Raw genomic sequence first — 12,538 nt, 5'->3', positions numbered from 1 at the left:
ATGTGTCTATATGAATATATACGTATGTGTACCCCTCCACACAAACACACACACACACACACACACACCCATACCGATATCCGGTCTATCTAAACCGGCAGTTCCACATTTGGCCGCCAAGTGGCGCATTGCTGGTGTAAGGAAAACGAACAAGGAACCTGATGAGCACCAGGATAAATGGTCAAAGAGGCGCTTGCTCTGTATTCATATGAGCCTTGATCGCCAACCCCCTGGGGCCGATTGAGAGAGTTCCTCTGGCCGAGTGGGTACTATACTCCCATCCTAGGCTTGAGGTGTTTGGGATTTAAATTATTCTGAGATTTAGGCTTATTTTGGCGTGGACACAAGCAGGCCGGTCCTGGGCGGGGGCGGGGCGGCGGTGGTTGGGGGGGAGTGCGCTGCTGGTACCTGAGTGCAGGGCGCCAGATGCACGCTCTGTTGTGGGCCCCTTACAGGTGGAACTAAGAGAGGCGTGCCTGGTCCATCCCCGAATCCAGGCTAGCATAGTGCTCAGGGCATAGTGAACGTGTTGAATGAATTGGTAGATGTCTTTTTTCTTTGAAAATAATTTAGAGGAGAAACCACCGTGCTTTAGGAATATCTATCAGTAACACATATTGGAGCATCTTGGGCAGAAGGTAAACAGCGATGAACATCTCCCCTTCTTCTGCTGGCAGTGTTGTCTGACGTCACACCCTGAATATACCTTTGTGTCTTCTACAGGTGCTGTTAGCTCTTACAGACAAAAGGAATTTGTCATGCAGTGCTCCAAGAAAACTTTCCTGTGAGAAGACCTTAGATACTCCTGTTAAAATTTAAAAGGAGTGTGGCATTAGGTATGCTTTTGTATGTACTGCTGCCTAAGCATAAGGGTGTAATCCAGAGAGTTTTGACCAGCCTCTAGAACCTGAACAGAATTCGGTACCTTTTGCAGTGATCATTAACGTTCAGACTCTCTGCACACTCAACTCAGGTACCTGGAACACTCCTGGGATCAGAACATGTAGCCTTGCCCTGCTGTAGCCAAGGCAGCTGCAGGACAAACGGTGTGGCTTTTGGATTCAAATCCTGGTTCTCCTACTCATTAGCCCTGAGACCTTGAATAATTACATGAATCTTTTGAGTCTCAGTTTCTTTATCTGCAAAATGGGGGTGTTAAAACTGATATTCTTCATTTATCCAGTCAACCAACATATTTCTCTTCAGACTCTCCTCCAAGAGCTTACAGTCTGGTGGGCATGGCCCACATATCTATTAGTGTTTAGAATATTAAGTAAGAATGTATCTAAACCAGAACTCCATGGGAGTGATGACAGCACAGGACATGTGAATGCATTTGCTGCCACTGGACTGTGTGCTTAAAAATGGTTAAGGTGATACATTTCATGTTATGTATATTTTATAAATTAAATAAAGTAAAATGAAAAAAAAAATCTAAAGAACCCAGCATGATGCCCGGCCTATAGTAAGTACTCAGTAAACGTTTCCCTATGTTCTCTTTTTTCATGGATGGGCGTTGGCAAGCTGTCGTTACAACAGTTACCCAAATTTTACCCCATTAAGAGGGCTTTCTTCTGGCAGCATTTCTGCTTAGATGAATAGAGTAGAGGGACCTGAGCCTTAATTCTCTGTCAACACATTACTGACCCGGCAGGTTTGGGCCACAAGTCCCTGAGCAGGCCCGATTTCATTCTTTGCACACTAGTCTTTATAAGCCTGTCTTCATTATGAAAAGTGAAAGAGAATCCTGGAAGCTGTTTTTAAGGTCCTTCATAAGGTGCTGAGAGTTTATTTACTCCAGGATGTTGTCTGAGAGACAGGAAGACGTCTCCTAAGCCCATACTGAGCTTGAGGCAAGAAGTGAGGATACGACTTGCAGAAGGCCTGTGGGTCCTCCTCCATCTGTGCGCCTGGTGGCATGTTGTGTGCAAGACAGAAAAGGCCACTTCTTCCCGTTTACTGACCTAGTTGTGCCAGGGCGCTTGCATCTGAGAAAAATAAATTCTGTCTGATCTTTCTTTTCATCACTCACTCCCTAATGAGGTACAACTGGGGCTGAGAAAATTACGGTTCCAAGGTCATAAGAAAGCAAGTGGAAACTGTGGATGTGAACTGAGAAACGGTTATTGATGCTGTTCTGAGCACAGTGAATGACCGGTGAGTGGCTCCTTCAGGGCAATGCTTGGACCGGTGTCCATCCTGACCTTCATCTCCTTCGGTCCCAAGAAGATGTTACTTTGCTTTCATGTCACACATATCTGTTAGCATAGGAGTGAAATCTCTGGCCATGAATTGAACTAAGATACTTTTTTTGCCTAAATATAATACAGTAATGGTACGTGTGTTAAAGAGGTACTGTAGGCAAACAAAAAAGTTCATCAGCGCCTTTCTAAGAAAAAAGAATGAACAAAGACATAGGTTAGTGTTTTCAGATAGCTTTTAATAGCGGGTACTTCAATCCCTTCGTCATCTCTAGGTTAAGCAGCTGTATCCAGGAGCATCTTAGAGAAAGATGGAGGTAGAATGTGTTCAAACCTCAACTCTTCTCCTTAAAACTTGTGGAACTTTGGAAGGTGTTACTGAACCTGTTGCTATGTCAATGTCCTTATCGGCAAAAAGGGAACAACCATCTCTCCCTCACAGGATTGTTCCAAGGATAACTAAGATAATGTATGTAAAGAGCTTAGCATAGTGCCTGGCACCTAGTAAGTGCTCAATAAATGATCGTTTTAAAAGCGAAGATCACAAAGAAGCTTAGTGTCACGGTGGGCTAACCTGGCCTTCAGAGGTAGGGGAGGTGACTCTAAGAGCAGAATATTTTCCTTAGTTTGCCTCTGTTCCTGCTGTTTCGTCTGTCTTCCCTGTCATCTCTGAATTTACAAATTACCTTTATCCTTCAAGATCCCAGATCAAATACCACCTCCTCCATGAAGCCTTCCAGATTACCTCAGCCAGAAGCGATCACTTCCTGTATCGTTGCCCTTTCTGTGGCATTTCTGTTTAGTGTCACAGTTATTTGTGTAACTGTATCATCTTCCTTATAAGGCTGCTTCCTGAAAGAGCAGGACCTTATCTTTTCCACTTTAAGTCTCTCTTTACACCCAGCACTGAGTGTTGCCGGTAGACTCTGGTTGGGTACATGAACGGCCACTAAGGCTGAAGCTTTGGTAGGTAAGAGCCTACAAACAGGATTAGTTTCTCCTAAACAGATTTTAAATGGTTTTCTTTTGGCGAGGCAGAGGGTAAAGAGCTAAAAATGTAAGTGTGGATTTATTATACTATAAGAATAGTTTATATATGTAAACAATTGATCCCACGATGCCTTTTCCTGAGCAGTGAATAATTTGTGTTCCATTCCAGTTATCATCAAATGTAATATTCTAAATGCAAGGGGAAGAACATTAACTCCCCCCACCTTCCTTTTATTTTTCTTTATCTTTTTGCGGGGGTGGGGAGGATATAGAGGGGAAAGGGCAAAGAGTGAAGGGAAAGCTTCTATTTTTTTTTGCACTCAGGTAGGAGTTAAGCAAATGAATATGATTAAATTCGCTACTCCAGAAAAAAATTTTAATCCCAAAGTCATTTATTTTGGCTTTAGAATAGACAAGCATTTGTGTTGGGTTTTCCTGCCTAATTACTTTTTGCTTAAGCTTATTTAAAAATTGTTTAAAATTCCTTTAGTGTGACAGCCCAGCAAAGGGGCTGGGGTGTGTGTGGAGAAATAGGCCACAGATGGGATCTGAACTAGGATTTCAGCTTTCCTGTATAAAAGCCTCCTGATACGCTGCAAGCAGGAGAGCAAAGTTGGAATCAGCTTTCCGGAGAACAATTTGGCAAAATAGTTTTAAAAGTCTTAAAAATATGCTTACTCTTTGATCCAGTAATTCCACTTCTAGGAATGTCTTAAGGAAATAATCAAAGGGGCATGCAGAAATGTAGGGACAAAGCATTCACCACGACATTTATATCAGGAAAAAAAAGTAAAACGAACTGAAAACATTGAATAATGTAGAATTGATTAAAGTAGGCCCCAGTCTCTAATGTGTGTAGTTATATTGTCAAATTATAGGCTTTAAAACATTTGCCACATCTTTCTAAGTGAAAGAGAGACAATAAAATAGAAGGTACAGTTTGAAACAGTGCAGAGAAATAAAGGGGGGGGAGGGAGGGAGGAGGTGGGTGGGTGGATGGATGCGTATTCAAAAAGACACATTCTGCAAAAGTTAACTTTGGTATTACTGAGTGGTGAAATTATGGCTGATTTTGTACTTTTTTGTGTTTTTCAAGTTTTCTGCTTGAACGTGTATTGCTTTGTAATCAGAAAAACCACCTATCATATATTTTAAAAGAATATATGTTTAAGGTGAGAATTCCCTGGCAGTCCAGTGGTTAGGACTCCACACTTGCACTGCAGAGGGCCCGGGTTCAATCCCTCGTCGGGGAACTAAGATAATGCAAGATGCTCCACATGGCCAAAAAAAAAAAAAGAGAATATATGTCTAAGGTGTCAATGAAAAAACAAAATGTTGCTAGACAATACCCACAAAGCAATCATCTGAATGCACAGCTGACAGTTTGGATTAAATGTATTTTCTTAAGGGTCACATTCATACACATGAAGTATCAGGGATCACACTGAATACACAAAATCAAACATACCATAGGTTCAATTATGCTTCCCAAGTAAAACAGCAAAAATCTGTGAAGACACAGAGTTTCATGTGGATGTCCTGTTTTCTGAGACCAGCATGAGGGGGTAGACTCTTCAGAGCTAGGAGGACCACGGTTTTACAAAGCTCCAAATACTAGTGGGTCTTCTGGGAATCACATGTAAAAAATGTTTACTGCCCAAATGACATTAGAAGAATAGCAGGAACATTTTAAATCACTCTTAATCTTCTCAAAGCAGTTCCCAATGAAATGTTTTACTGTGTCCCCTTTGTTATCTCCTCATTGTCATCAACTCACTACTCCAAACCCACATGTTTAAACAGGGAAAGAGAGTGAAAGCATAAGGTAAATGATGGACAACCACAAACCTTTGACGACCCCAAAAGAGCTCTTCGGCTCATTTTTTTTTTTTTTTAACTCTGCTTTATATGATCAACTGCAGAGGAAATTTGTTCTTCACTGTTTGCAGGCCTCCACTCTGTACACATGATGGGGTTCTCTTGTGTTTGCAGTTCCTAAATTCTTCAGACACCATGTGGCTTCACTGAAGGAAAATCCTTGCAGGTCCGGCTCCCCATTGTGTAAGGTCAGGTGGAAAAGCCTTTTGTGATTAACTCGGCCACTGTGTGTCCCTTGGTATTTGGAACTTCAGTGGGAGTTTTTATTAGGTGTCCACATTTTAAATGCTGACTCACATAAGCTTCATCTACTGGGAAAAGCAGATAAATGTAGCACTTTGGACACCAAGTCGGATCCCAGCTCTCCCACTAGCTGTGACCTCGAGCAGGTCCACTTACTATGGTTATCCGTCTTTCTAAACACAGTCTTCTCCCACTTTGTTTCCGACACAGTTTCCTTACGCTGCCCCTCCTCCCCAAGAACCAGTGAAGACTCTGAGAAGCCTGATCAACATCCGAAAGGATACACTAAGACTCGTCAAGTAAGTTCAAGTTCCCAGCCGGCGGGGGCCAGGTTCCAGGGGCCCTTCTTCGTGAAGGGGCAGCCAACTCCCCAGGGGACCCACAGAACATTTTCTGCCAGACCCGGAGCCCAGCCTCTAGGCCTCCGGGCCGTGGGCTGCTTGCATGAGGGGTCTCCGCACCTATATTGTTCAGAACTTTCTCTGATAGTCAGTGTTTGGGAAGAACTTTCACTCTCCTGGAAGCTGTCATGATTACCGCGGTATGGTGAACCTTCCAGAAAAAGAACAGTTGGAGGAGAAAGTGAATTCTGCAGATACCTCGACAAGCCTGTGTGAAGATGGGATGTTTGAACTTGGTGCAGGAAATCCTTATTTTATTGCCTATATTTCCTTTTTAATTTATTCTTAATCTCATGTTCCCTTCCTCTGGTGCACTGGGTTTGTTGTTTAATCACCACTGTCAGCACTAATTATCATCAACATTTGCCTTCTTTGTGCTGTCCCTGAGATAGAACGATTTTTTTTTCTTTTTTTTTTTTTTTTGACTGCATGGCGAGGCTTGTGAGATCTTAGTTCCCTGACTGGGGATTGAACCCGGGCCCCCTGCAGTGGAAGCACAGAGTTCTAACCCTGGACCACCAGGGAAGTCCCAGAGATAATGCGATTTTTAAACAGATGCTGCTCTCTAGATAGCAAGTCTGTCTACTAAGACTCACTGGTTCCCTGGGGAGACAGATTTGGTTAGGGCAAACCAGAGGTCCCACATTTTTCTCAATTGACAAAGGAAGATGACTCAGAGACCATGTTATGCTTGTATAGATCAGGGAGTTTATTTCTCTCTGATCATCTTTTTAAAATATAACCACTTCGGGATTTCCCTGGCGGTCCAGTGGTTAAGACTTCACCTTCCAATGCAGGGGGTGTGGGTTCGATCTCTGCTCGGGGAGCTAAGATCCCACATTCCTCGAGGTCAAAAAACCAAAACATAAAACAGAAGCAATATGGTAACAAATTCAATAAAGACTTTAAAAATGGTCCACATCAAAAAAAATCTTAAAAAATAAATTTTTAGGAAAAAAATATAACCACTTCATTGAGATATAGTTCATATACCATACAGTTCATTCATTTAAAGTGTACAATTCAGTGATTTTTTTAAGTATTTATTTTTTTATTTGGTTGCACCAGGTCTTAGTTGCAGCAGGCAGGCTCCTTAGTTGTGGCATGCAAACTCTTAATTGCGGCATGTGAAGTCTTAGTTGCGGCATGCATGTGGAATCTACTTCTCTGAGTGGGGATCAAACCCGGGTCCCCTGAATTGGGATCAGGGACTCTTATACGCTGTGCCACCAGGGAGGTCCCCCGATTCAGTGATTTTTAGTTATTCACAGAGTTGTGCAACCATCACTACTATCTAATTTTAGAACATTTTCATCACCTCCAAAAGAAACCTGATACTTATTATTACCCGATACTCATTATTAATCATCCCCCATTTCCCCCCGAAACTCCTCTTCCCAGCCTAAGCAGCCACTAATCTGTTTTGTCTCAGTTTTTTAATATTTTATTTGTCCCTGAGGTTTTCAACTGCCTCCCCAGCCACTCGCACCCCCGGGGTCAACACTGGGGATGGCACAGCCAAGGGGAAACTCTTTTGCTGCAGAAGAGTCTGCAGCCATGCGTCCCCCCTCCACTGGGGAGTTCCTGCCACAGCAGGATAGATGGAGGCTACTGAGGCCTTGGGATCCTGCCAGCTGTCAGCTGCTCCAGCCACTTGTTTCTCTCATCACATATGGTCTGCTCGCATATTTGATGGAGATGGATTCAAGGGTCTGAGCCCCCTTGAGGTCCTGGCCTCGGACGTGGCAGCCTGGCTGCAGCTCTAGAATAAAATGAGGCAACTGCTCTGAGCTTCTGGTTCTCACCAGTAAAATAGTGAACCAAACTTACCTTTCATGGCTGTTGTCAAAATTGAAGGGGATAATGAAAGGGAAAGCACCTGGTGATAAATAAATGTTAAGGGCTGCCCTGGTGGTGCAGTGGTTGTGAGTCCGCCTGCCAGTGTAGGGGACACGGGTTCGTGCCCCGGTCTGGGAAGGTCCCACATGCTGCGGAGTGCCTGGGACCGTGAGCCATGGCCTCTGAGCCTGTGCGTCTGGAGCCTGTGCTCTGTAACGGGAGAGGCCGCAACAGTGAGGGGCCCGCGTACAGCAAAAAGAAAAAACAAACAAACAAACAAAAAACAATAAATGTTAAGATGAAGGGTGAGTTTTGATTTTGCTTTTTCTGAGATGGGACTAAAGTAAATTCTGATTCTCAGATTTCCAGGTAAAGATGCAGGATTGAACATGTACCTTTGCTTTCTCTCCAAACCCCACTAAACAATAATGAGTATTTTTAAACAGCACAAATCCACAAAAATTGGGAGAGTGGGAAAGGAGCAACGGCAACAAATTTTAGAGGCTGGGGGTTTCCTGGTGGTGCAGTGGTTAAGAATCCGCCTGCCAATGCAGGAGACACGGATTCGAGCCCTGATCCTGGAGGATCCCACATGCCACGGAACATCTAAGCCCGTGCCTTACAACTACTGAGCCGGCGCTCTACAGCCTTCGAGCCACAGCTACTGAAGTCCATGCGCCTAGAGCCCATGCTCCGCCACAAGAGAAGCCACCGCAATGAGAAGCCCATGCACCGCGATGAAGAGTAGCCCCCGCTCACCGCAACTAGAGAGCCTACACGCAGCAACGAAGACCCAATGCAGTGAAAAATAAATAAATTAATTAATTAAAAAAATTTAGAGGCTGGAAAAAGGTGGTGAATGTTAAATAACTTACTCAACCTGAGAAATCAGGATCCTGAGCAAACAGAAGGAAAAGCTGAGAATCACTAGTTTGTACTGTGGTTTCCCCCAGAAGGCTCAGGAATTGGCAGTTCCAGGTACTTCTGGACATCTTGGGAGTGGGGGGGCTTAAAGTAGTGGAGGTAGTGGAAAGTCTGCTTGAGAGGTATTCAGATCCCCCCTCCTTTAGACTACACAGCCAGAACTGCCCTCCCACACCTTGGCAAAAGGCTAGCAGACGATGCTCACTGGAAAAGTTCAAACAAAGAATCTCTGCACTTGGGGGACCGAGGCACAGCTAAGGGCTGGACTCAGTACTGAAATCAGGGGGTTAGGTGAATTCAGAAACGTTGGATGCTGAGCCCTCCAGCCTGCCCCCCAACCCCAACTCTAAACCCAGAATGCCAGCAGCCAGGCCATTGTTAGAAGAGAGGAAAACTGTTCTTTGGACAATCAGACTCCCCCAGGTGGGAAGACCAAAGAGACTGGTTTTGGAGGTCCCTCGCCAGACCCAGGTGAGTCCCCAGGGAAGCCTAGCATCCCCAAGCCCCACCATGCACTCAGTTCCAATCAGGATTTTATTTTTTTTGGCCGTGTGCCATGAGGGATCTTAGTTCCTTGACCAGGGATTGAATCCATATACCCTGTAGTGGAATCGTGGAGTTGTACTGGCTGGACCCCCAGGGAAGTCCCCATGGACCACAACTAGGGGGTTTAAATGTCTTAGTGTGAGCAGACAACCAAAGGTTCTCAGATGTATAAGGAACGCCTATCATATGAAAGACAATTGTAAAACAAGCCAACGGGAAAAAAGTGGAAATAAAAACTATGCAGGAAGAGGAAACCTTGATTTGTAGCCTCAGAGACATAGAGAAGATACTGCCTTCATCTTTTTTTTTTTTTTTTTTGCGGTACACGGGACTCTCACTGCTGTGGCCTCTCCCATTGCGGCGCACAGGCTCCGGACGCGCAAGCTCAGCGGCCATGGCTCACGGGCCCAGCCGCTCCGCAGCACGCGGGATCCTCCCGGACGGGGCACGAACCCGCGTCCCCTGCATTGGCAGGCGGACTCTCAACCACTGCGCCACCAGGGAAGCCCGATACTGCCTTCTTATTTCACGGACACAGTGACACAAATCTTTTAGCAAACAAGGCTCTCAGAGCTTAAAAACGTAGAAATGAAAAAATCAATAGAATATCGGAAGAAAAGTTGAAATGTTCTAGGAAGTGGAGCATAAAGGCAAAGATATGGAAAACAGAAGAGGAAAGATACGAAGAATATAAGGTCCGTTTAGAAGGTCCAACAGCCAACTAATGGTTCTATAAAGAGAGAATGGAGAATATAGAAGGAAGGAATCACCGATGACGTACATAATTTAAGAGTTTCTACAAAGGTCCACCGAGTGCCCAGCCCAATCGATGATGAAAGCGACCCTGGGAGCTAAAAGATAATGCAGAAATGCTCTGAAATGACTTTTTTTAAGTATTTATAGGGCTTCCCTAGTGGTGCAGTGGTTGAGAGACTGCCTGCTGATGCAGGGGATGTGGGTTCGTGCCCCGGTCCAGGAAGATCCCACATGCTGCGGTGCATCTGGGCCTGTGAGCCATGGCCACTGAGCCTGCGCATCCAGAGCCTGTGCTCCACAGCGGGAGAGGCCACAACAGTGAGAGGCCCGTGTACCGCAAAAAAAAAAAAAATTATTTATCATCCAGAATTCTTTACTCAGCCAGACATTTTTTTTTGGCCTCATGGCTTGCAGGATCTTAGTTCCCCAACCAAGGATGGAACCCGCATCCTCAGCAGTGAAAGCACGGAGACCTAACCAGTGGACCACCAGGGAATTCCCTCAGCCAGACTTTCAATGAAGTGTGATTGTATAATAAAATCTCTCAAAAAGTTTATCCCTCCAACACACCCCTTTTCAGGAAGCTACTGGAAGTTGTGCTGCAGCAAAATGAAAGCGTAACTCAAGAAGGAGGAAGCCAGGAGGTGCAGGATGCATGCGATTCTCCGGGAGAGAGGCAAAAGGGACACACAGGGAGGTGGGGCAGGGAGATTCCAGGGTGACAGCCATGTGCAGGTACAGAGGGATCAGGGACCGGATGGAGCAGGTCAGAAGGCTGCATAAGTGTCCTGCTCAAAAAGGCAAGGTGCACAGAATACCTGTTACATCTGAACGTCGAGATGTAGACAGCCAAAGAGTTTGAATTTGAATTAGTGACTAGTGCATAAAAGACTAAGCAACTGAAAAAAAAGCAAAATGAGCACAGACTCTAAGGAAAACTTATGCAGGAAAGGAAAAATAATTAGAGATTACTCTGTGGCGGAGCTGTGAATAATGTTAATGGACTCACAGTCATATAGACGATGATTACTGAGCTAACAAAATCATGATGTATCACATGGTGGAAGGGGTGTCCCTATATGGAGCAGAGTGAGGAAAGAGAAAGTCTCATTTCCATAGTAGGAAGTCAATAGATAATGCCTAAAACTGAAAAATTAACATGCAGATAAATGCCAAAATGGTCAGCTACAGAGGTAAAGGCAGTTTCCTCTAAAGAAGAGGAAAAGGGAAAGAAAGAGACCTGCTGTTTTTTTTGTCACAAGACTTGTGGAAACTATTTAAACTATGTGATTAGTAACTTTGATTAAAATTAAAAACTTTTTTTAAAACCTGGCAAATGCACAAGGATGTTAACTGTGGCACCGTGAAATATCAGAAATCGCCTAAATGTCCCCTGATAGTGGTAACAACGTGTTCTGCCATCGTTCAAAATGAGGATGGAAAGTGCATGATCACAGAGGGAAGCCCACAATATATTCAATTAAAAGAAGAAAACAAGGGACTTCCCTGATGGCGCAGTGGATAAGACTCCTCGCTCCCAATGCAGGGGGCGTGGGTTGAATCCCTGGTCAGGGAACTAGATCCCACATGCTTGCCAAAACTAAGGAGCCCTCGAGTTGCAACTAAGACCTGGTGTAACCAAATAAATAAATATTTTAAAAAAAGAAAAGAAAAGAGGGAATTCCCTGGCAGTCCAGTGGTTAGGACGCTACACTTCCACTGCAGGGGACATGGTTCCATCCCTGGTCAGGGAACTAAGATCCCACAAAAAAAAACTACTTTTTAAATATTAATTTGCTACCCACAAATGCTGAGTCTTTATGGTTTTCTAGATGTGCCGAGGAAGTGAAGACCCCGGGGGAAGAGGCCGGCAGAGCGAAAGTCCACTACAGCGTGGAGTTCACCTTTGACACGGATGCTCGGATGGCCATCACCATCTATTATCAGGCCACCGAAGAGTTCCAGAATGGGATTGCCAGGTAAGAACAAAGGACCAGGGGAGCCACGTCCTTCCTAGACAGGTTAGGGTCTGTGCCTGACGTGCTCACCTGTGGAGGAAAACATTCTTTTTCTGCACCCAGGTGAGAGCTGGTTCCTGAATTTGGATTTTCTTCTACACAGCCTTACTTTTTCACCTTCCCCCTTCAAACTATGTCATCTTGGTACAGTGAGAGATAGCAGCATAGTCCTTCAGGTCATCTGGATGCTGTTAAAAATCTATTAAGCTGGGCTTCCCTGGTGGCGCAGTGATTGAGAGTCCGCCCACCGATGCAGGAGGCACGGGATCGTGCCCCGGTCCAGGAGGATCCCACATGCCACGGAGCGGCTGGGCCCATGAGCCATGGCCACTGAGCCCACGCGTCCGGAGCCTGTGCTCCGCAATGGGAGAGGCCACAACAGTGAGAGACCCACGTACCGCAAAAAAAAAGAAAAAAATAAAGTTATCTATTCAGCCCACATATCCACAGAAAGGTAGATTAATAGATTATTTTTTTAGCATTACGCGGGCCTCTCACTGTTGCGGCCTCTCCCGTTGCGGAGCACAGGCTCCGGACGCACAGGCTCAGCAGCCATGGCTCACGGGCCCAACCGCTCCATGGCATGTGGGATCCTCCCAGACCAGGGCAAGAACCCGTGTCCCCTGCATCGGCGGGCGGACTCTCAACCACTGCGCCACCAGGGAAGCCCTGAATAGATAACTTTAATAGCATTACCAAGCAAGGGCAAAGGATAGAGATTATAAAGAAGATCTTTTCTTCT

The 12,538-nt window shown here is 45.1% G+C and overlaps 1 protein-coding gene across 1 annotated transcript in view; it reads left to right on the top strand.

The window, feature by feature from the left end:
• The window catches only part of LOC307067907 (E3 ubiquitin ligase RNF157-like), a gene marked incomplete at both ends in the record, with an annotated part of 72,708 nt that overhangs the window by 39,939 nt on the left and 20,231 nt on the right, over window positions 1-12,538 (top strand). Inside the window, 2 exon segments of the mRNA XM_079725534.1 lie at window positions 5,523-5,611; window positions 11,611-11,757. Coding sequence (XP_079581660.1) covers window positions 5,523-5,611; window positions 11,611-11,757 — 236 coding nt within the window.

The sequence above is a fragment of the Hyperoodon ampullatus genome, assembly GCF_949752795.1.
Source record: "Hyperoodon ampullatus genome assembly, chromosome: 19".
Classification (NCBI taxonomy): Eukaryota; Metazoa; Chordata; class Mammalia; order Artiodactyla; family Ziphiidae; genus Hyperoodon; species Hyperoodon ampullatus.
The sequence above is the reverse complement of the archived record's forward strand: the minus strand, read 5'-3'. Positions and strand labels throughout refer to the sequence as shown.